This window comes from Parasteatoda tepidariorum, chromosome 7 (genome assembly GCF_982258835.1).
Source record: "Parasteatoda tepidariorum strain Cologne lab strain chromosome 7, Ptep-v5.0, whole genome shotgun sequence".
Classification (NCBI taxonomy): Eukaryota; Metazoa; Arthropoda; class Arachnida; order Araneae; family Theridiidae; genus Parasteatoda; species Parasteatoda tepidariorum.
Window position 1 is genome coordinate 107,383,610 of NC_141761.1, and position 26,104 is coordinate 107,409,713.

The 26,104-nt window shown below is 29.0% G+C and overlaps 2 protein-coding genes across 5 annotated transcripts in view; one reads left to right on the forward strand and one right to left on the reverse strand.

The window, feature by feature from the left end:
* The window catches only part of Hacl (2-hydroxyacyl-CoA lyase), a 35,815-nt gene extending 35,075 nt beyond the window's left edge, over window positions 1–740 (reverse strand). Inside the window, exon 1 of one of the 2 annotated variants that reach the window (XM_087168458.1) lies at window positions 466–740. In XM_087168458.1, coding sequence (XP_087024584.1) covers window positions 466–507 — 42 coding nt within the window. In that variant the 5' untranslated portion in view covers window positions 508–740. The remainder of the gene's footprint in view (window positions 1–465) is intronic. The other variant, XM_087168459.1, reaches the window with a different exon arrangement.
* Window positions 741–1,163: 423 nt separating this feature from the next.
* On the forward strand, window positions 1,164–25,760 carry LOC107455169 (uncharacterized). 3 transcript variants are annotated; one of them, XM_071183011.2, is made up of 10 exons: window positions 1,164–1,188; window positions 1,289–1,394; window positions 6,600–6,676; window positions 8,609–8,681; window positions 11,812–11,926; window positions 12,065–12,181; window positions 14,177–14,299; window positions 19,703–19,810; window positions 20,001–20,105; window positions 22,522–25,760. In XM_071183011.2, the coding sequence occupies exons 2-10, from the start codon at window positions 1,329–1,331 to the stop codon at window positions 23,598–23,600; spliced, it is 1,863 nt and encodes a 620-aa protein (XP_071039112.2). In that variant the 5' UTR covers window positions 1,164–1,188; window positions 1,289–1,328; the 3' UTR covers window positions 23,601–25,760. The 3 variants fall into 3 exon arrangements, with proteins under 3 accessions (XP_071039112.2, XP_042895705.2, XP_042895704.2); XM_043039770.3 differs by lacking the exon at window positions 1,164–1,188 and having other exon boundaries at window positions 1,199–1,394; XM_043039771.3 differs by lacking the exons at window positions 1,164–1,188; window positions 20,001–20,105 and having other exon boundaries at window positions 1,197–1,394.
* Window positions 25,761–26,104: the final 344 nt, after the last annotated feature.

The window sequence follows — 26,104 nt, forward strand, 5'->3', positions numbered from 1 at the left end:
CTCTTATATGAAAGTAAGTAAACATGCTTCAAAAATAAAAATCTTAATAAATTCTTACCTGCTTAATCAATAGAATCAAAATATATTCCAAAGTTAGATGACTTTGACATCCATCTGCATCTAAAAAAAACATCTATCTGCATCTAAAAAAAACTAAGAGATATTTTGAAATTCTAGGCCAAAAATAAAAATGTCCCAAGGTGAGCCACTCTCCCCTAAGGATAAAAATGATAAAAGTTAATTCTTAAAAAATATTTCTTAAAACATATGCATCTAGAGATGACTCAAGTTCAAAGTTAATTTTAATTAACAGAAATTCTAGTAGAAAATAAAATAAGAAGTACTCTGTTATTAAGCATTTTAGGCTATTAAAAAAATAATAAATATTTTTGAGAATAAAAACTTCGCCACTTCCAATTCAAACAACTTATATTTATTTAAAAAATAAAGACTCTAATAATATACTTGGGTTTTTAAAGACTTGGCAATAACTCCGAGTGCAGCCATGGTTTCAATACGAAAATATCCCCAAAGAAGTGAAGGAACTAAACCTCTGCAAATATTGATGGAATAATTACTGATGGCTATAAAGATAAAAAGTGATTGTGTGTTCGCCAATTGAAGATAAGAGGTACAGAAAAAGCATGTGATTATCGAAGACGGAAAAACGTAACTAAACAGTCGTTAAAATATTTTTGTTTACGTCTTACCAAGCCTCTATTTGTGCATTTCAAGACGGAGGAGCCATAAGCCACAACTTTGTTCACCAGTCAGAAAAACACCATTCACACTGCATAGAAAAAAAATCACATACGCGAATTCGGAGATGAAATAAATTTCAGCCATCAGGTTCTTGTTTTCTTTGTGATCCGCACAATTTTGTGATAATTTCTATTAGAGTCAAAGTTATGAAAATAAAATTTAATACTGAGTGATATTACGTGAACATTTACAAGTATGAGATAAGTCCAAGTATGAATAAGTCTTTAGATCCATGGATGAAAATCATTTCCTCTCCATTCCCGAAAGTTGTGATGTCATTTTCGACCAATAGCGTGATCCAGTCACTTGGAAATTTAATCGCTCAATGACGCATGTCCTTTATGAGCTCTAGCGCAAGTGTGTTGAGGATGGATAGTCTTAATTTTTATTTGTAGTCTAATTCTACCAAGTGAGGTAGAAGTTAAAGTATACATCTGAAACTACTGACATTTGTTGAACTTAAATTCTTTTTCATTATCGAATTGCTGATTTTACGCTGAAAACTGTTGTTTTTTAATTGTTTCAGGCGCGTCTGAGAGATTTCGCTAATTTCTAAGAGTAAAAACATGTCGCTTTCATATGTTCAATCGCCGAAGGCAAGACCATCTCCTTCGCCAGCTCAAATACAAAAAGTAAATTTTTATTTGCTTGCTTATCGTATTTTTTCTGTTTGTGAGGTCAAGACATATGTGTTATGCAATTGGTTACTAGTGATCTTTTTGTTGTTTTATTAATCAATGACGTTAAATCTTGGAAGCATCCCAGATATTGTTATGAAACAAAATATTTTCTTGTGATGAAGCATTGTTGTGTTCAAGAGAAATTTCTTTTTACTATCTCCATCTTCGCCATTTCTATAATTTCGTACAAACCGAAATTAGAAATAAAAAACCTTAATTTTATTCATGTTTAAAAGCAAGTTTAATTTGAACTGGTGATCTCTGAAATAGTTTTAGGGAGGGGGTATATTTCTGTATGTGAAATATGATCGCCAAGGTGCCAAATAAACTTTGAATGCAGAGGACTTCAAAGTTTTTTTTTTTTTTCAAATTGTTGTTGCATGCTTCATAGAAAGGACGAGTTAAAATGAGAGTAAATGAAATTTATTTTACATTTAATGAATAAGATGATTGTTGAGATGATTTAATGAATAAGATGATTAAGCCGAATGTTTTTGTATTTTTATTTTCAATTATTTAAAATTAACGTATTGGGGGGGATTAAATTAGGGATATTTCCGTATTGTGATCTGTCACGCCAATTACAATCGCCAAGATGCCAAATAGATTTTAAACTTGCAAATTTTTTAAAACAAAAACACATAGATGTTTGCCTAGAGATGGCTACAAGTTATACCTTTCGAGTTGGTTCCTTTCTGTGATGTTTTTTTTAGTTTCTCACTGGCCACTGCCTAGAAGTTTCCAAGACTTGGCGATAATTCTGCCACAGATCGCGATGCGGAAATCTCCCTGTTAAATTGCAATTTTACATATTTTGATTTATTATTGTTTTTCATATAATATTTTTTGCACCAAAATTTAGAGTTCTTGACATTAATTGTCGAAGCTAAAATAGAGTTTAATGTCAAAGTAATTCATGAATACAATTGATTCTCATCTCTTGCAATTTTATATGAATGATATGTAAATACTTTTTTACTATAATAGATAATAATAATCCTTACATCAAAATTTTGGATTTTTGACACCTGTCTAAAACTGTCAATATTTTGACTTGGTGGATAAAACCATGGATACATCCGGATCAATTGTCAAAAACTTGCCAACCCTAAAACTATCATGTGGGTATATTTCCGTTGCGTGATCTGCCAACTACAACCACCAAGGTGCATAAAAGATTTTAAACTTGCAATCTTTTTCCTTTTTTTTTTTTTTTTAAAGGAAACATATAGATGTTTGCCTAGGGGTGACTGCCAGTCATACCTTTTTAGTTGGTCCCTTTCTATGATTTTTTTCCCTTTAGTTTGTCGTGGGTGGGAAAGTGTCAAGACTTGGCAATTATTCCGACACAGTTCACATCATGAAAATCTCCCCTATCATATGTCGCTCCTCATTTTATGCCAAATCAATATTCATTAAGATGCTGTTTTGAATTATATAAATGATCGGTTCCCAGCCTTTTTTAGGTAACTACCAATTTTGCAAGCCAAAAAAAAATTTTTTTAGCAAAAGTTTATTTAAGAACATTGTTTTTGAAAAAAACTTTTTTAATATTTTTGATATTGTTCACTTTTAATCCTATTGCTATTTTAATGAAAATTACTACCGACATATGAATTTAATGTAATACCTATTTATTTAACTTAAATAATCTATTAGATATTATCAATTTAAATATTAAACTACTTATTTTCTATGGGTCTAAAAAAATATGAATGTAATTGGTTAAAACTGTGATCTTTCAATGCTTCTTTTTAAGAGCAAGATTTACAGTAGCCACTCACCAAGTGGAGAATAGAGTGGCTACCGAAAAAATTACCATCATTTGCCACTCACTCGCCACCTTCTCTTTTTATCATTTAACACCCCATACTCATCTTTTCTTAGTTCTTGGGAAAACATTCACATAATGTGCATAAAATCATTTATTTCAACTAAATTTTATTAAATACATGAACTCTCAAGTGGAAGATAAAGTGGCCATAAAAAAATTACCATCATTTGCCACTCACTCGCCATCTTCTCTTTTTATCATTTAACACCCCATACTCACCTTTTCTTAGTTCTTGGGAAAACATTCACATAATGTGCATAAAAACATTTATTTTAACTAAATTTTATTAAATACATGAACTCCCTGTGGCAGAATTTTTTCTGACTTTCTGCGACAAACCTAACTAGAACCAATATCTTTCTGCAAGATATTTTTATCGTTATAAATGTATGTGTAATGAACTTATAAAAATAGATGAAATTCGTGTTTATAAAATAAGTCTACATGTATAGAATAAAACTGTGTAGATTTTTTTTCTTAATTTCATAATATAAGTTTTCATTTCTTAATAAGTTTAAATTGTTTAAGTATAAATTTGCATAATCTTCGATAATAACGAAAAGTTATAAATGTATAGATCTGCTGACAAAAATCCTTATTGGAGCATAAATAAAGATTACCCAGAACCTGTAATAAGATAGAACTTATAGAAATAGCTAAGAATGAACAAAAAGATTGAAGTTATAAAACAAGATAACTGAATTTGAAGTATCAGTTTAAAACAGTATCAAAATTAAATTATTAAAACAGTTAAAAACAGTATGATTTAATGTTTCATTATAGTAGTTATATCAGGTACAGAAACAAATCAGGTGAAAAAATTAATATTGAAGTTGAGTAATCAAAGTAATAAAATAGAATTGACTATAACCGAATTCTAAAAGCAAAAAAATTAAAGCAATGTTTGTTTAAATTTTTTCTACATCTAATTAATTTTATCTAATTAATTATAGATTAATTAGATTCGATTAATATTGTACTGACTTATTGAAAGATTTTTTTTTAAAAAAGGAGGTAAATAAAACTTTTTTCGTGATCAGATTAAGTTCAGAACGAAAAAAAATACACAGCGCTTGTGATTTCGTACTGTTTTGTGTAAATATATAGCATTGATTCCACACGAAGTATGCAGAAGCAGTTTCCGACTCAATATGCTCAAGTCTATTCAACATCTCGAAACGAAATAGTCCTTATCAGTACTGAAACATCGGTATTAGAGCCATACTCATTGGATGCGATTTTTTCCGCATGCGTATGAAAACCTGGTTGAAAGTGTTTCACCAGTAAATATTTTCCACCAATCTGGTTTTCATTCGCATGCCAAAAAATCGTAGATAGTGAGATATCTTTCTCCTTCCGCGGTACGCTAGAAAAAAAAAATATTTAAAAAAATTCTGTAAGAAAATTTTTTTGCAGAACCATTTATTGCTTCTGCAGAAATTTTTTGTTTCTGTAGAAAATGTTTTTTTTTTTTTTTTTTTTGGTAAAACAGCCTCTGTTTCTGCAGAATTTTTTTGAGAACTTTTGTTTGTGGCAAACCAAAAATTTTTATTTCCCAAATAAAAAAAATCTTTCTGCAAGAACTCAGTCGCTTTCTGCGACAATCTCGCTGTGTCGCCGTGTCTCTGCCACGGGGCATGAACTCACAAGTGGAAGATAAAGTGGCCATCAAAAAAATTACCATCATTTGACACTCACTCGCCATCTTCTCTTTTTATCATTTAACACCCCATGCTCACCTTTTCTTAGTTCTTGGGAAAACATTCACATAATGTGCATAAAAACATTTATTTTAACTAAATTTTATTAAATACATGAACTCACCAAGTGGAAGATAAAGTGGACACCAAAAAAATTACCATCATTTGCCACTCACTCGCCACCTTCTCTTTTTATCATTTAACACTTTCTTTGAAACGTATTTCCCTCTATCATACATCATGCGCATATCTGCCTACTCGGGGTTAGTAAAGCGCTGCATGCATAGTTAGATAATATGGACGCACGCCATGCGCAGATAGATGCATTAATGGTGATTCTCCAATTTTGCAGATACTTTTTTAGTATTTATTGTAATATAAAAAAAGTATCCTTAAAATGAAAAAGATTGCAGTGGGGTGGAGCTTGCAGATAGTTTTGGATTGTGTGTGCAGATTGGTTGATTGCTCCTCTGTGGGGGGTAACTCAAATGAATAAGGCAATGTAGGTCTGTTTCCTCCAATGCTCTTGTGAACAACACTGCCTTGCTGCAAACGGAGACGTTTCCAACTGTGGGTTGCAGTGTAAATCTGAATCCTTGTGATGTCTCCCACCTTCTTTTCAAGTTTGTCCCAATGGTCCTGAGTAGGACTGAGCGATACATCGGAAAATATCGACATTATGTAACCATCATGATCCAATGTTTGGATTATAAATTTTTCAAAGAAACGAAAATTGCGATTTACTGAGATATGCACGATGTTTCTCGATGCATTGTTGACATCGATGTCTATACTCGCAATTTGTCTCAGTTTATCAATAAAAAGCGCAAAAATTCGAAACTACGCATTTGCCAACTGGAAAATATTAGTGTAACGAACATCGCAATTCATCGAAAGTGATAATATACATCCCTCTGTTGAAGTCTTAACTTCACCCAGTGCTAGTCCTGAGATGGTATATGTATACTGTTTTCCATATTTGTTGGGGAAAGTTAAAAATGTTTAGATTTACCACTTTTGGAATAATGATTCTGTCATTTACAGATACTTTAGAATTGTGTGCAGAGATAGTTTATATTACTCTAAAGCCCCGTGGCAGAATCAGGGGGACATTGTCGCAGAATGATTTTTCTTTTGGGAAGTAAAAAAAAAAATAAAAAAATTCTACAGAAATTTTCTAAAGATTTTATCTTTTCTTCAGAATTATATTCAAAAGATGCCTTTCTCGCTCATCCGAGTTGAAAAAATTTGATTTTTTTATTCTCATTTAAGAACAATGAAAGATATAGATTAATGAAGTAAAAAATTTGATTTCTTTTTTGCAGAAAATTTCGTTCTGATTTTTTTTCATGCAGTTTTTACTATTGATTTCCACATAGTTTTAAAATCCGATATTTTTTATATGATATTATTTATTGCAACAACTGAATATCGAAATAAAAATGCAAATTTAGTAACCCTTTTTTGAAGAGTCCGATTTACTGCTATAGATTTCACGATTCTCACAGGAGTAAAGTGCTTGATAATTTTTATAAGTTTTATGTTTTCAAAGTCTACAAATGTTATGCCAGTATCAATGAAATCTCCCTATTTCTGTGTAAATAATTTCGTTTATTTCCATAGATGTTAGATGAAAATTCACAGCTGATTCAAGCTATTGTTGATTATCAAAACAAAGGGAAAGCTAATGAATGTTTGAAGTAAGTTTTTCATAATTCACAATATTGCAGTTTATCAGGTTTAGCCAGTGACAAATCAAAACTGTTAAGACTTTAATGTGATACAGTACAGAACCCGTTATCCGGAAATCGGAAAACCAAAAAACCGAAACAAAATTTGATAAATTTTCCCGCCATTTTTAAAAAAAAAAATTTCCTCATAAGATTTTAAGATTTTTCTTTCTTTTTTGAAAGATGTTTACCTTACCTTTTCTTTGATTAAAACTTTTTTAAAGCAATTTTTGAGCTATAGTGTTGACTTTAGTTCTTCAGTTACCGTGTAGTGTTCTATATTCAAATGTTAGAATTCATATTCATGTATTTACCTGCTATGTAAATACTAGTTAGTGACTTAAGTTAAAAAAAAAAAAACAGGCCTTTCGGTCTTTTCAAATTTTAGGTTTTTTTTAATTTAATTAAGTTTTCCATTTTTCTTATTCCTTATACTCTTGCTGCATAAACAAATGCTATTTATTTGATTTATAATTAAGCTATCAATAACCCCAGTTAACACACTATATTATCAATGTCATTGATATGTTAGCAATAATATTTTTAATGACTCTAATAGGGTCCAATTACCTCTGTAGGATTTCCTTAATTTGTTTTAGAAATTTGAAAAACTACTAAATGTTTAATTGGAGAAACAAATTATTTATTTCAATTCAAATAAAAGACATTTCAAATGAATTTCCTTTAAATTATTTTCGAATTAATTTTAACATGAAAAACATATATTTGCAATGGTGCATTGCATTACTTTTGCTATTGTGTTATTGAGTCCTATGTTATGTACAGTAAAAGTGAGCTTTTTGAATAAGCTCTAGTATTTCAACAACAAAGAATACATCAGAACAAGAGTTTTAGGGCAAGTATTTCTCCAGTTAAATGGTGCAAAATTTCTCTATTTTAAAAGTATCATTTGAAACTGAATTATTTGATTGTAATAGACTTGCAGATCAAGAACATAGTATTTAAAATATATTTTTATGAATAAGTTATTTTCCCATTTTATTAAAATGTAATTCTAAAACTTTTACTTACTGTACCTTGTTATAACATTAGTTTCAATTGCGTTGTGTTGTTAATATCTCAATTTTTTGGGAGAATATCTTCCTACATTTTTTGTTATTTTTTAATAATGTGTGTTTTTAATAAAGTTAATTAAAAATTTTAGAACATAGAATATAGAAGTAATTAAAATATAATATTTTAACATGTATAGTTTATATTTTATTTTATTGCAAATTTATATCTAAAGTTGATTTGTCAATATAAAATATACACTTGTGAAAAAACTCTCTTGAGTTCTTTTCAAAAGAACCTACCTGCGTTTCTATTTTTTTTTGGGGGGGTGGATAAAATCCGAACAACCCTGACTGCAATTAACAAATTACATTTAAGAACCAAATGCAAGCATAGGTATTTAATGTAAGAAAACTTTTTTGATATTTCTCTTATTTTAAAGACATTTGATGACGCATAGATGATATTTGAGTCGTTGAAAGTTAAATGCAACCTTGTTTTATAGCAATATTACTTTGCAATAAACATGTTTCAATTGTTCACTTTCCACATTTTAGTATGTCTTTTATTTTTTTAATTAAGTTCTACATACCACATTTGTTTTGTTAGCATTTTAAAAATTGTTCGTATTTTAATGAAAATTTGGCTAGTGGCTAGTACCTTTAGAAATGAAATTTCATATGCTGCCTTACGAGATTGTGATATTAAAGTTTGATTAATATTTGCATTCTGTTGGATAAGTAACTTTATTGAAATATTTTTATGATTGAATTATTTTATAAGCCAAATTACAATTAAGATGAAAGAAGTAACTAAGTAACTGTGAAAGTAACTGAGAATATGTTAAGCATTTGATATCATATTTGACTAATAAAGTTTCTTCAACAGCTTTCAACAGGCTTTGCATCGTAATTTGGTATTTTTGGCCTCTATTGCTGATGCAGTTCCTAGTGTTCTTCCTGTAAGTATGTCTGACAAATTTTAATGTTATACTAAGATATTTATGCTGATTATATTACTTTAAATTAAGAAGTTTCATAAAATTTATAGATTTTAATCCTTTAACTACCAGCTCGGGATACATCCAGGTTTCTACCAATGTTAAGCATAATTTTATTTCATGGAGATCAGAGCTTTCTTTTAATTCTTTTTCAGAGTTTTGATTTAATTTATTTTTTTGAGGGGGAAATTTTTTTTATTTAATTTAAATAATCTTTTTCAAAAATTAATCGATGCAAATAACAATTATTTAAAATATTTATAAGTTAAGAATAAAAATTTTGTAAGGTCAACTAAACAGAAAAACTAAATTATAAAGGCTAATTTTTTGAATTTAGAACTTGAAATTGTTTAAACTCATATCAATAGACAGACTAGACATATAAAAAAATGCATATTGGAAGGAATAATAAGAATTTCTAAAGGCAAAAAAATTGCACAGGGGTAGAAATTTTTTTTAAAAATTACTGGTTCATAGGACCAGTAACTAAAACATTTTACCAGTCCGCACAAAACTTTACTGGTCCGTCTACGCGTTCCTATTAGCTGCAAATAAAATTAAAATTTTTGATTGAAAAAATCATGATTTTTTTTTTAAAAAATCATAAATTTTTGATTTAAATCGCATTTTTTTGATTAATATTAATTTTGTATAAAAAATTTTAAACAAAAAAGTTGTTGATCGGGAACGAAGAGAGAGCCCGAAATAACGAATCATCGGGCCGCGTCGTCGATTGACAATGACGTCATGAACCAACCCCTATTTCTCTCCTTCAACCCCGATGTAACGCATGCTCAAAACAAGATTTAACTTCGCCTTCCTCACCCGCGCTTGCTTCCTTTTTTTTTACGGAGATCGGCTGCGAATTGACCCTAGGCTGCGACGGATGGTGCACGTCATGAACCCACCCCGCTACCTCCCCTATTTCGCTCCTTCACCGACTCTCCATGTGACACATGCGCGAAACAAGATTTAACTTCGCCTTCCTCAGGATCGTGCATTAGCTTTATTTATTTTTTTTACGGAGATCTCGCACGCTAGCTTTTTTTTTTTTTTTTTTTTTTTTTTTTTTTTTTTTTTTTTTTTTTTAACGGAGATCGGCTGCGGCGGATGGTGGTCTGGCGGACCACTGTTTATTATTTTATGCTGGTCTGACTCCGATTTTAGTGGTCACGGACCAACAGACCACCGTTAATTTCGAGCCCTGTTACATATTGCTATTAAGTATAAAAACTTGTTTTGTCTATTAAATTTTGTAATATTTTTAATTGCTTTTGAAATTTAAATTCATATTTTTTGAACTCTTAATTTTAGTTATGAATGTAAGAAAAATATCTGTTGCTCGTCTAAGATTAATATAAAATGTTTTCAATGTCTTCTCTAACAAGGATACCAGTTAACAAAGAGATTTAATGAATTTGTTGCATATGCAGTTTCTTATATCCCATATTTAAGTTTACGTTAAGAATTAAATTACATTTTAAAAACCAAATGAAATATTTCGTTTTGTTAAGTACTTTTGCTTTTTGTAAGTTGATTTAAAAAATAATGTTTTGTTGTCTTTCATCAGTTGATTTAAATCAACTGATTTTAATACTCTCAACTCTGATGTTTGGTAGTTAATAATTCAGTTAATTGCTTGGCTGAGATGAAAGAACAAGTAACTTTCTGAATTTATTCAAAATTTTAGCTTTGTTTTTAGTTAATGATGCATGATATTTTTTAGCCAAGTCTTTAAATAGAATAGTTTTTAATTGGAAAAAATGTTTTGTAATCTGCTTTTTATTGTATTGTTGGTGTATTTTCTAAAGCTGAGTTACTAAGATCAGGGTACCTGTGCACCTGAAAAATCATGGAAAGTCATGAATTTCGGTATTGAACGAAATTTGTTATGAAATGCCATGATTTTAACTATTTTTTTTTTAAAAAAATCATGGAAAGTCATGGATTTAGGTCGCTAAAAATTCTAATTTTTAAAATGGAATCCCCCCCCCCAAAAAAAATTTTTTTTTCTTCATGGTGTTCGAAATATCTAAATTTCTATCAAAATCCCCACTCACAGCCATATTTTATTAAAATATAAAACGTTTTTATCATGTTCTTTGAAAATTTTGGAGTTCTTTCAAAAAATGAGAGAAAAAAACATAATTTCTAGAGCAAATTATCTTTTAAAATTCTAGCTGAAGCAAGCCTTTCATTGGCGAATTTTTTTTAAAATTTCGAAATGAGAACTGAAAAATCAGGATTATTTCTTTCCTTTCCAATGAACAAGAAAAGTATCTTAAGATTATAATTCTGCAGGAAAAAAAATGATTTGCTTTTGTATTTTTTTTAAAGATATTTTATTGCTTCAACTCTTTCTTCACTCTGTTTTTCAAATTTAATATCTATAAATATGAAGATAAAATAGTTTTGATTATACCTATCATTACAATTAATTTTATTATAATGCTTTTTTAAATTTATTGTTGTGTTTTTACTTTTTCTTAAATATTTTTAAAAACAATAAAGGACAAAATCAATTTGATAAAAACAAGAAATTTTTTTTTTTAAAAAAAGCAGCAAAATTTTTTTTTTCTCCTTTCCAACAAGTTATTTCAAAACTTAATCTTCTCTCCTCATAGAAAAACAAAAGAACATAAACTTAAATATGAAATGCAGATTTAAGTTTATATTCTAAAATTGTATATGTGAACCACTAAAAATGAAATACTTATAAAAAAGAGGTACTTATAAAAATTTAATAAGTTGAGAATAATCCTAACAAAGTAGATATTTGTAATAGTAATCAGAATTAAGCCTATAAACCACAGACAATTTTGCCAGCGTGTAATTATTATTTAAAAAGTGAATTAGTTTTTAAAAAATATGGAATATGGATAAATAGGTAATTTTTTTAAGGGATGAGAGGATTTATAGGAATCAAAGGGCAGGCAAGATGGAGTGCCTTTCTAAAAGCACTTAGGGAGAACTCAGCATGCAGAAACTATAATTGTAAAAATTAGATAATTCTGAATGAAAATTATTCTGTAAATGTATTTGCATCACCCATTGCTATCTATTCTTATGTGTAATTTACTCTCTCTTTTAGCCACCTCCAGGGCATCCAGGACAAATGCATGGTCCTCCCAGTCAACCAGTGCAGAATAATGAAGCTCCCTTCCCAGGTCATCAAAACCAACAACCTGGAGGCAACATGAATCAAAGTAAATATTCAATCTATCTTTTATTATTTTTTTAACTCAACCTAAAAAAAAAATTATTGCATCAAGTATTCATTCAGAAAAAAAATTTCCTTCTTGCTTTCCTTCTGTTATATATAATGAGTTCTATTTAAAATGCAGATCAACCCATGCCTCCTGGTGGACAAAATATGAATGCAAATCAGCAGCATGGACAGGTGCCTAATGCTATGCCAAATGCATTTAGTTCAGCTCAACAGCCTCCTGTGGCTCAACCTCGTAAGTCATTTTTTTGTGTTCTGTATTATCCATGGTAAATGATATGGGAATGTAATTAACACTCACCAAAAAAATGTTGCATGGCTCAAAGTTGTCTTTGAATTCTTTTTTTTTTTTTTTTTTTTTTTTTTTTTTTTTTAATTTAAAGAAAGTGTTTTAATATGTCCTTAATTATCAAACATTTTAATAAATCTCCTGAAATTTTTCGTGATTTTTCCAAATTTTTGTTAAAATTAACAGGAAGAAAAAGTAATATTTATCAACAAAAAAAATTGAAGAAATTTAAAAATTATGTTGTATGCTATATGCCATGTAACAAAGTAAATAACAAAATGAACGACAAAATCTTCGCAGCGGCTCAAATGCAATATTAATCTACTTCTTATATTAGAGACAATTACTTAATTTGATTGCATAAAAGCATTCGACGTGTGAGAAATATATAAAAAGCTCTTATCCCTCTACTCCCTCCTCATCACTACTGTTTTTCTCAAGAGAATCCTCGTATTTTGCTACTGCTTAACGATTTTCCATACTTCGATAATTTTCTCCTCTATTTTGAAGAAGAAAAAAAAAGCAGCAATTTTTGCATAATTTTTTGAAGTTCTTTTAAAAATGTTTCTTTTTTCACTTAAGTACAGGAACTACTAAGGCTATTACCTACTGTGTAGCTGTGAATTCATGTTGGTGTTGTACAAATTGCTCCCATTATAAAATCATCCTTAAGTTTGAATGCAATTTTATCTTTAATTTCTATATTTTGGACTGACAATGTTTAAATGGCCTGTATTTTCAAACTAAATTAGTCTGAAACTTCATTTTAACATTCATTATAAATTTTTTATGCAATTCCTTAACTTTTAATTAAAATTTTCATTGTTTTTAATGAAAACTTCGAAATAAGCCATTAATGTTAAAGCATTTGTTTAAGGTTTGTTAATATTTGTATGGTTGATTTTGTACTGTATAATATTTTACTATATATCAGGATTCCGCATATGAGCTATAATGCGTCAACTATGCCAAAACAAGAGGGGATGCAAAAAAAAAAAAATTTATCGTCTTCTGCGTAGAAATTTCCGACACAAAAAAATAGCACATCAGCAGATTTATGTAAGCAAAATTTAAGTGAAACTTAAAATTATTAATTTTTCTTCTTTTATTAATATCTGAGAAAATTGAGGAGGAAATTGAAATAATTCTGAGTAATAAATTATACCATTGCTTTTCCTTGATGCGAGTGTTGTTTGATCAGCTCTAATTAAAAGCCTTGTTAGTTCAAATATAATTCTTTTTGATTTGAAATTCCATATTCATTGTAGCTAGTAACTTAAAGAAACTTAAGTGAAATAAATAAGTTATTCTGGAAATAAGAACATAAAAACCTAAAAAAGTTAGCAGATACAATATTTTTGCACAGCTTGAGTTATTACAAATAGGGGTACACAACCTTTTTGAGTGAAGAGCCATTTGTACAGCAGGTTGACTAATACTGTAATAATACACTCATATTTAGTCATGATGGTGGCAAATATGATAGCACTAAATGTTATATGTTCTAATGTTATGTTAAATGTTCTAAGCGCTGAATGTTATAAAAAAAAAACTTAGTTATATATTTGTAGAAAATTAAATACTTCAGTATTATTTCTATATCTTGAATAAAGAGATTTTATGAATTTTAATTAGAAAATGTTTTCTTTTTCATTTTTTCTTGTAGAAAAGGAATCTCTTGAGCTACAAAATAAATTACAAACAGCAAGCAGTTTAAAAAATTAGCATTTTCCTCCAAGTTTTTGAATTTTTCAAGTTGTAACAGCATTGTATTAAAATATCGGGATTCTAAGTACTATGTGCAAATGTATCACGTTAACCGCTGGGGAAAAAAAAAAACAGAAAATCTACACCTAGATAAATTTACCTTTAAATTCTTCATTTTTGCATTTTAGAAAGTCCTTTTTGTTTTTACTAATGAATATTGTTCTGTTTGATTAGATCAATCTCTTCCACCTGGTGGGGCTCCTCCAAGCAACAATCCCCCTCATGCACCTCCTCATCCACCTTCATCTGGAAATTCTAACTTTCCTTCTGGTCCACAACCTTCTGGAACTCCTCCACGTATGTATTATTATATTTGGTAGTGCAGTGTACTATAATAGGGTATATAGTGTACTAAATACACTGTATACCATATTATCGTCTATACTGGGTGGCTCTACAAATAATTCTTAAAGGGGTTTTTAAAATGTCACCTGTATGTGATTTATAGTGTTAAAAAAAATTTTAAACTTTTTTTTTTTCATCTCTTAAAGTTTTAAAAAGTAGATTAGTGACGATTCTGATAAAAAATATTGTTGGGTATAGAATTTAAGGGTCATTGACCGTGTAAAGGTATGCACAGATGACGCTAGGTGTTAAAATTCATCGTATGACTTCCGGGTTACTACTTCCAATTGATTTTTACGTCTTAATTTGAAAATGCACACCATCCAATATTATTATACTAATAGTGTTTACACTATAACACCTTCTTTCAATTTAAATTTCAACGAAACAAGCAACAAATTAATTTGTAATACTTCGCAAGCATGCTATGATGCAATCCAAAAAATATCAAACAGTGTTATTTCACACAAATATATAGCCAAATAAGGGATAACACTCAATACATGGCAAACCTTACACTTTATTTATGTTTTGATATTAATTTTCTTAAATTTGTTTGAGACTCACAATCAGTTACAATTTGTAAAGTGCGTAAAGGAATTTGTAAAGGAAACTCTTATGAATGGTAAAATTACGCATAATCACTAATTACAATAGTAGTTTAAACAATAATTACAATAGTAATTTAATCGCAAATTGCAATGGTGAAACTTCCTTGAATATTAAGCCTGTTCATACATCGCCTCGTAAGCATAACAAAAGCGGTGGAATCAGGGTTTGAAAAACCCGGGGATTTTTGAAAAAACCCAAACTGTCTGGGTTTTATTGAAAAAACCTCGGGAAAATTGGGTTTTATTTGAAAAAACCCGGGGGAAATTGGATTTTTTCATTCAGTGCTCGTAAATTTTAATGTTAAAATATTTTTATTTATTACATAGTTTTGTATAAGTAAGCACTGAAGTTTCATCTGACTTTTACCTGTAATAAAATTAAACTGAATAAATATTTAATGGTCTTCCATGTTTTTATAATACGATTAATAGAAAGTGAAATTAAAATTACGTATAATTATAAAGAGTATCAGTTACTTGTCCCTTTTTTCAAATATTTAGATAAATATATGCAGTTTTAGATACATTTTAACTTTATAGTTTCAAAAAACAAAATTAATCTTAAAATTATAAAAAAGCATATATATAAAAAGTTATAGATTATTTTTTTAAAATCAGAAAATAAAAATTTAAATTTGTTTATTGTTGTTTAATGTATCACTTAATAGAATTTTTTTTTTGTTTGTTTTCAATATTTTTAAACATGATTAAAAGAAGCAAAATAAATTGTATTCAAATGAAATCTTAAAAATAATATTTTTAAAAAATCTTAAAAGTAATATTTTAATTGTGATAAACTTTCTCCAAATAGTTGAAAATTGTCAGCAGAAGTTAAGAGTTAACTTAAAAAAAAGGTCCATTTTTTTCCTTTATTATTATCATACAACAGATTCAAAGTGTCTACATTTCTCTCTTAGATGGTTATACACTTTTACGAGTTTGTAGCTTCATCTATTCCTAATCTATTTTGAAGTTTACTCTGCACCAAACCGAAAGTTGAAAAGTGTCTTTCGATAGAGACAGAGGATGCTGGTGTTGAGTGCAAAGAAAAAAGAATTGACAGAAAGTTTGTGGAAGCTAGGAATTTTATTTATTTATTTATTATTTTTTTTTTTTTTTTGCCATAATTTTCCACTATTTTTTGATGAAAACTGTTGAATAACAGTGTCGATCATCATCGATTTTGGAAAGTATTCAGGATCGGAAATTTTGAATGCCATAACACACGGCAGAAATTCTGGATGATGCTTAGAAAGACAGTTTTCTGCTAATTGGTCTTGTTCATCATTTAAAAATTGTCCCTTTGTTTCGGGATCCAGGATGCATATGCTAATAAATGATTTGGCTGAGCAGCCTGATTGAATCTTTTTACAAAATGTTTATGGGGTTCTAATTCATCACACGATAGTGAGTCAATTTATATTTCAACAGCTTCTGAAATTGAAATGTTTTTTGATTGAAGCTTTTTTAAAGCTTCAGAAACAATTGATATCTGTTTTTCCCAATTGATAGTTTATTGGTAAAGCCCAACATTATTTAATATTCTTAACATATTATTATTAGATTCATTTTGATGTTCAAGAACAATCTCTTCATATTCATAGTAATTATTGGCAAAAGTTTTTACGCGCTCACAATATGAATTCCACCTAGTATCATTGGGTCATCAAGCAGTGTTTTTCATTCGCCCATCCATGTGCTTGATGCACATTTCTAAAATATTTGTTAACTTCAACGATGTGTCCAATGATAGTATTAGGAGATACTTCTTTTTGAACCAAATTTTTAAAAAAACAATTTGTGAAAAAAATCACCAAGTGGGTTTTTTTAAAGTGGGCCCACTTGGGTAACCCTGGTTATATGTATTTTATATTAAGTTTAAATAACGCATTATCACTAATACATATTTAAATCTTCTTTATTGTTAAGTACATTACATTTCATAATTTTTTAACTCAAGAATTATAAAATATAAATGCAGTAATATAAAAGGAACAAGTTAATTAATCTTTTTGTTTTCACACACATTTATTTACTATATTTATTAAACATATGGATATTACCTATTATAAAATTATAATCTGTAAATATTTATAATCAGTAAAAACTAAAATTTCATCTGACTTGAGTTAAATAAAAAACTGAAATAAATATTTAATGGTCTTACATGTTTTTATAATAAGATTGAGTGAAATTAAAACTACATCTAATTATAAAGAGTATCAGTTACTTGTCCCATTTGTTTTCACATAATTAACCCTAGGAAAATGATTTCATTTTTAGATAAATAATTTTAAAAGTTCTCTTATAAAAAGTTTTAGCTTTTTTTTTTTAAAGCCAGAAAATAAAACTATTTAAATTTGTTAATGTATCACTTGGTAAAAAAAGAAAAAAATTGTTTCTTTTCAATTTTTTTAAACATATGAATTAATAATAATAACCTGTTTATTAATATATAAAGCATGCAACTATATTTGAAAAATTGATCTTTTCAGACTATATTATTTAAATTTTTATTTGATTTAATATTATTAAAATATTACTTTTTGAAAAAACCCACTTAAAGTTTTCAATAGTACCTACTATAAAATTATATGAAGATTCGAGTTTCTTTTACTTTACTAATATTAAAAACTTAATCATATAAATCATGCAATTCTATTTGACTAATTTATGCTGCACAATGAATTATATAAAAGTAAATGCAAAACAATAAGTGTTAGAAAAAAAAAAAAATTTTTTTTGAATAAACCCACTTATCGTTCCAAGTGGGTTTTTTCAAAGTGGGCCCACTTGGCGAACCCTGGATGGAATACATCGGAAGTTTTCTAAATTTCTTCCGGTTTTAGAAAGCTTGTTATTGTTTACATTCTTTCAACTAAGGCTAATCATTTAAGATCTTCATTATACAGGATCTAATATTGACAGAGTGTTGTGAATTACTAAATCAGTCAGTCAATAAATGATGAAAGAGTCTAATTAACAAATTTATCAACACTACACAATCATGTGCAAAACTGAAAGCCATATATCAATGCTATTAAATTAATTTAAATCATTTTTTTAGGAATTATTTGTTGCTCTTCTGCGTGACTTAATGCTTTTAGATTAAGTGAAGCTTATTTGTAGAGTTTAAGTGAAGCTCATTTGTGGAAATAAAGTAAAATGAAATAAAAACAGAATCATTTACAGTTTATTTAATAGCAATGCTTAATGCTAAACCAATTAGAAACATAAGATTAATCATCTCCCCCACCTGTTCAAATGGGCTAATAAAAAAATTTTAACAATTAAAATTCCTCCTCACACTTGCTGTGCAAATTTCAGGATGATAGCAGGTACGATTTTGGAATTATAAAAAGACTCAGATTGATATGCAAATTCTTCATTTTATTATTGTACATTGTTAAAGGGGGTCTTTTGAACTATAAGGATTTCACATCTTTGATTGAGAAAATAAATTCTATCAATAGATTGAAAGTTATTCTGAGTGATACCTTTTTTAAACACACACACACACATATATATATATATATATATATATATATATATAATATATACCTTTTACGATACCTTTTTTAAACACACACACACATATATATATATATATATACATATATATATATATATATATATATATATATATATATATATATATATATATATATATATATAATAAATACAAGAAAACATGAAGAAAGTTAAGAAAAACAATAAGTTTCATTTATTGTGCTTAAGCTGCAAGTAAGCAGAAATCATTAGATAAGTTCAAAATGAGGATAAAACAATTAACTTATGTATATGAACTTATGTTATGAACATATATATATATACAGTAGGGAACCGATTATCCGGAGCGATCGGGACCATCGCTGTTCCGGATAACTGATTTTTCCGGTTTTCTGAATCGCTACAAAAAGCCGTTTTTTTATTGTTAAACCCAACTAAAAAAAAACTTTTTGGAAATAATCTTAAAACGATGAAGTAATACATTAATGATTATTTCCAAAATGAAGGTAAGGTAAACATCTTTCAAAATAGAAAAAAAAAATCCTAAAATCTTATGAGGGAAAAAAAAAATTTTTTTTTTGAAAATGGAGAGAAAATGTATCGAATTTCGTTCCGGTTTTTTGGTTTTCCGGTTTTCTGATTTACGGATAACGGGTTCTGTACTGTATATATATATATATATATATATAAGTTCAAAATGAAGAATAAAACAAAGAAAAATAATAGACATATGAAAAAAAGGGGGTGGGAAATAATAAGTAAAAAAATAACAAACAACATTTAATTTAAAAAAAAAAAAAAAAAATCAATTGCTAATAAAAAAAACCGGAAAAAAAAAGATATAATCTTTTTTTCAGCCCACACGATTATATCCGCAAAACAGAGTGCTTTCTGATATTGTATCAATAAAACCAAAGCAAAATTTATTAATACAATAGTGTGAGGAGCACTCAAAATTGTTTATATATATATATATATATATATATATAACACTGGGGGTTCCGCGTTCGGCTGACCACCTGACCGGAACATATGCTCCTGCACCCCAGAGCCCAAGGTCAAGAAAACTGAGATGGGCACAGTCGGCCATGGCCCTCTTAATGGGCTGTCGCGCCACTGAGTTAGTTATATATATATATATATATATATATATATATATATATATATATATTTGTTTATTATTTTATAATTTAGTAAGCTGTTATTAATATTGACTAACATTGATCCATTTTAGATTCTCAAATTCCAAATGCTCAGAATACGAACCAACCTCATGGGGGACCAGGAAATGTGCCGCCTAATTTCAGTCCTGCACCACCTCAGCCACCCATAACACAATCACGTAAGATTATATCCTTAAAATATTTTAGAATTTTTTTACAACTGTCTTGATTTATTGCCCCATCATTTTCTGCTGTAGCTCAGAATATTGTTTTTAAATGCAATTTAAGAGCAAAATTCTGAGCTAAATTTATCTTTTATTTATGTATTTTTGGTAAGAAAAAATTTTATTGTACAATTTTGATATTTAGATCCAAATATGCCACCAAATCAAAATGTTGGTGGGAATCTTCATGGTCCTGGTGGAGTTTCTCAGAATTACAATTCGCCTACTCATCCTCCTGTTGGACATTCTCGTAAGTTTATTGCAGAAAAATGTTTGTTGCCTTTTTCAAAATCTCTGATTTGACAATGTTTTCACCATCGTTAATTTTCTTGTATGCAGGAATCTTAATCTTTGATTGTCTCAATTTTCAAAGTTGATTTTTAGCAATGGTTGGCATTTTGCCTGGAAGAAACTTATTTCTTCTAGGATACTTGAAAAAATTAGAAGAAACTAAGAATAATCAATTCATCTGTTTAGCAATGAGTATTATAAACAGTTCAAATTTAAATAAATTAAATATAGTAAGAGAAAGTTTAAATTTTTTCACATTTTTTTTCTTGTTTTAGGGAGAATTTTAATTTAAGTCAGTTTGAATATTTATGTTTAGCAGTATTTGTATATGAAAATTAGTATGCTATTTGTAATCGAGGATTTAATGTGAGTTTTTATTGTAGTGTCTACGTGTAATATGCAATTTGTTAATTTAATGGTATTAATAAAAATTTTATTATGTTATTGTTTTATTATATTATGTTAGTTGTTTATAAAATTAGGCTCTACTATTCTCATTATAATAAAATATTGAAAAACTAGTTATTTTAATTTTAAGAGAAAGTTTTTCAGTTGTTACTTTTATAATTTTAACTTATTAAAAAAAAATTGTAATTTATAGTTTAAAAATTAATGTTATTATTCAAACTAGATTGTAATTATAAACTGTTCAAAAAACTGTTTAAATTTTTGATATTTCTTTTCATAACAGAATTTCTTCTGGGGTAATTTTTTCCATTTTGAAAGAACTTAACATCAGCATTTTTAACAGCTTCTACTTTTCTTTCTTTTTTTTTTTTTTGGTAAATAAGAGGCTATTGCCTGTTCTCATGAAGTTAATGCTTAGTTAGCATATTTTGCATAATGCTTTTTTAGCAAATTCATATTTATTTTTTAATCTTTGAATGAATGTATTTCCCTTTTAGATTGTATTTTCCCCTTTTTTTTCATTATATTTCTAAATACTTCATTTTTTCTGAAAGTTGTTATGAATTATCGTTATTATACAGGGTAGAGGGTCCAAAAAGTCTGGAGACAGTGATCTATCTTGAAAATTACACATTGTGTCAAAATCAACCTCCTGATATTATGAGGACAACTTAAATAAAAACACCAAATTTTTAGTGAAGATTTGAATATTCTAGAGAAAAAAAAAGTTACCTCATTTTAACTACATGGTTTTGCAATTTGATTCAAAGATGGCACTGTAATCACAAAATAAAAATGGCGTACAAGTTGTTTAAAATAAAGTAACTTGAGAAATACTTGTTAGGTTGACAAAATGATACTTTAAATCCTTCAGTAACTTTTATCACCAAAATGCAAGTTAACATTTGAAAAAAATATTTTAGTAGTTTATCAATTATTGTTATTTTAGATTATAAATTTAATATTACTCCGGGTTGCCACTCCACATAGAAAACCTTTAAAATACAGGGAATTTAAAAATCGCCTAAAATAACAGGGAAAATGTAGAGAATTTTGATTTTTTTTCTTTGCAAACTGTTAAAATACGGGAAATTTTATTTATTTTCATCTTTTAAAAAATGGTGAACACTCAAACCGTAATCTATCAGATATTTAAGGATGAAATTTCAGCTATACTAAACTATTTCATTTACGATAGCATTATTTAAAAATTTTCAGCTGTTCCTTCTTTTTTCTCTAAGTTTTTCCAGCTATGTAAACTAGTACAGGGTGCATAGCATTTTTAAAAAGTCCTTAAAGGTGCTTTTTTTATTCGGGGTTTGTAAAAAGTGCTTAATTTTCTATCTTTTAAAAAGAGATTATTTTTTCTTTGTTGTGGCGATTGTCACTCTAAATTACAAAAATGCAGAATTTTTTACAATTTTCTCCACAATATTTATCAGAAACTAGTTATTTTATTATGAGTATGTGAAGTTTTTTGAATTTTATTGATTTTATGTTCATAAATTAGAAACATTAAACTATAGAAAAAAATAATTTTTATTATTGCACAGATTCTAATTATGATTTTCTTTTGGAAAGGGATTAAAAATATTTTTTGAGTTTGTAAAAAGTACTTAAAATGTGCTTATTTTTTGTTGAAAAATCTGGCTACTCACCCTGTTGTATAGTTAGCCCAATATCGGTCACATAAGAGCACAGTAATTGTTGTGTTTCCTCTTACTATATTGTGTATAATATGTACAGGAAAAACACAGGGAGCTTTTTTTTTCAGATTTGAGTGTCAACCCCGTACTGTATATTATGTTATTGATTCAATATTTATTACTAATATAATATTTAATATTAATAACTTGATATTTATTATTAATAACTAGAAATTCACCTACATTACAAGTATGCTGTCTGTATGTAGTTTTAGTTTCTCAATTATCTAAAAATCTGTTAAACTTTTTCTTCCATTTTAGCTGGCCCACATCAGCAACAACAGTATCAGCAGCAACAGCAGGGTCCTTTTGCTCCAGGACAGCCACCACAGCCTCCCCCACATAATCAGTACAACAGCTCTTCTCCTCAAAATACTTATGGCCAGAATCACCCATCATCCAACTACAATTCATCCACTCAAAATTATGTACCGGTAAATCAACCACAAGGTTATGGACCAAGTTCTTCACCTCATCCTCAAACACCTCAACAACAACAGCCCCAAGCTCCTCCTCAACAACAGCCACAACAATCTCCTCAACCTCAACAACAGTTACAGCAACAACAATTACAACAACAGCAGCAGCAACAACAACAACAACTCCAACAGCAGCCTCAGCAACATCCTCAACACCAGTCTCAACAACCACAGCCTACACCCTCCCAACAGCAGCAGCAGGTACCACCTCCACACCAGCAACCAAATAACCAGCCGCCTGGTCAGAATTACCCAAACCAGCCTGTGAATCAACCGCCGGGTAATTTCAACGTTCCTCCCAATTCCTCCTCATCCCAACCGCAAGTGTACACGACCCAGTCCTCACAAACTTACAACCAGCCCCAGCAGTATGGGCAGCAATCCGCTAACTCGCCTTCCCAGTGGTACCAGAATCAAAACACCCAATCGTACCCATCTGCTACATCTACTCAACCAAGCTATTCCATGTCCCAAGGTGGTTATATGGGACATTCTCAGAATTTTTCTTCTGCTCCAAATAGTTCATATAATTCTCCACCCACCACTGCTCAGTCCAACTACGGACCCTCGTCACAGCAGTCGAATTATATCCACCCATCAGCTGGTCCAAATGTTCAGGGTTCAACACCCCCACCTGCTCCAGCCCCCCAGAATCGTTTCCCTTCTAATTACGCTCAGAGTAATTATTCTCACTATCGGCCGACTTCTCAGGCGCAGCCCGGAGGAATGGGCAATCAAACCCATCCCAATATGGGTAATCAAATGGGTCCTCCCTCCGTTCACAGGCAAGCTCCTCCGAATAACAACTCGCAGAATTACAGTTACGAACAAAATCAAGGTTATGGTTATCAACAACAGTAAGGCACGCCATCAACACCACTATGATGATTATTTAACTATTATTTTAGAGTGAATGTGATTCTCTAAGATTTTGACTGCAAAACAGTGCATATTGCAGTGCGGCTATGAGGGGAACTCCTCCCAGACTAAAAGTCTTGGACTGTCTGCTACTATGGTAACAAGCGAGATCACATCTCTGATGTGGGTGAAATGAAGGAAAGAAGGTGTCGATTGGTTTACTCACGCAGTCCTATGCCAAAATTAAGGCAAAAATATTCACCTCACACCCCTATTGGTAATGACTTTTCCTCGTAACCATAGTACGCCGACCTAGGCCAAGATTAAGGTAAAACTATTCCCCCCACACCCATATTGGTAGTGACGTTTCCTCGTAACCATAGTACGGCGATCTATGCCAAGATTAAGGCAAAACTGTTCACCCCTATTCGTAATAACTTTTCCTCGTAACCATAGTACAATGCGAGACTTGTGTCTGGAGAAGTTCTCCTGAAAGTTGCACTATACATTAACCAGAAGAAATAAATAAATAAAAATTAGTTAAAAACATGCACTGAATTAAGTGATATGTAATATTACTTTTATATTATTGTATATATGAACTATTCATTGCTATTGTCTTGTGGTTTTAAAGGAATCAATACTTTTAACTTGATAATTCTTTAATGTAAATTTTAATTATTAGGAAAAGTTTTGTCACTATTTTTTAACAGTTTTGGTTTCAATAATAAGTTTCCCTCTCCCACTCAGTGTGTTGTGCAATGTAGCAAAAAAATAAATAATGAAATATGTATAAATAGTTAAAATATTGCTCATAAAAATGTATTTAATAAAATGAATTTTGGCTTAGTGACTTATATCTGAACACACTAAAGATGTGCCAAAAATCATACTTGCCTTTGTTGGATTCATTTGAACATCCGATTAATTGTTTCTCATCTTAAATTTTATATAAATTGTGTTTAAATATCCCTAGAATTTAATATGTAAGAAATGAAAATATTGTAATTCCTCTTATTTTTTATTAATCTCACTTTTTTTTATTAATCCCAGTGTGGCTTAGAAAAGGTATTTAAAATTAAAAACCAAATCTCAAATTTGTAGTGTAGTTTTGGAAAAAGTGTAAACTTAAAATTGAAAATATCTACTTTTTAAAGTAGGTTTAAATCAAAGTAAAGACTTTTTTTTCCTTACGTTTAAAACATCTGTGTTAATCATGTTTGAAACATTGAATGAAAAACTTGTTTTAGAACCTGAGAGGTTTTTTAATAATGTTTTCTAACTTGCTCTTTAATGTATACTTGTAGTTTGATACATGTCCAAAAAATATTTACTGTTTTTAATCTTTTTTCAATTTAGAGTTTTCTGCTTTAAATTTTTTTTAGGTACTTTGGAATTATCTGTCGACGCTTGCGAAAATGCGCAAATCCTCTTATCATTCTAAACACATTTGATTTATCAAGTAATAATAAAATATTAATTACAAAAAAAATGTAAAAATAAATAACAAAAAGAATCAAAACAGAGTAGAAACTTCTAATTTTTTTATAATTAACATTGAATTATTCTTGAACTTAACCATATATATTATTATAAATCATTTCGTCTGCCAAAAATCCTTGATAGCGCAAGCAAACAAGTTATCCTCCTTGTGTAGTCGCTGCTAAGGAAATCCCAAATTCGAATCATTTTGTTGTGTAGTAAAAATGCAGTATATTTCAACAAGCTGAAGAAAACTAATTCGCATAGTCAAGGATTACACGTTAAATAAGATAAAATTTGTGGTTATTGGCGTAGAATCAACCTTTTGGCGATAATATCAGGTTTGGGGGAAATGGTCGACGGAATACTCCCAAAGTTCGAAAACGGTCGATGGGATGATTCCAAAGTGTCATTTTTTATTTATTTTTGCCAAGGTAGCATGTTTGTAACAACCTTGACAATGCTTTTAAAAGCTACTTTTACTATATTTTTTTATTATTTAACCAAATAAATCAATTTTATATTCGAACAAAAATATATACTATATAAAAGAAGTGAATGTATATTCACTTCTTTTTTTCCTCCTGATGTGTAGTCTATATTTCTGCCTATTAAGTATTTTTCTCATATTTTGCATATTTATCTTTTGAATATTTTTAATAAATTATTGGTTTTCTTATATGACTGTTCTAGAATTCTTCATCAAAAATGAAAATATTTAAATATAGCATGACTTTTTTTTTATTTTTAAATTTCAAGTTCATGGACTAATTTATTGAAGTTTGGAATTTTCATGTATTCCTATGATTCCTATTTTTTAAATATATTATAATTTTTTAATCTGTTTTTATTGAAGACACATATTTCAAGTTCCTTACCATTGTACATAAAAACTTGATTTATAGTAATTAAGAATTGTGCTGTAATTTTGTAGGGTTAAAAGTCTCATTTTAAGAGTATTTTGTTCATCCTCATCAATAGCTATGCTTATTTTATATAATTGTAAATACTCACTCTAAGATCTT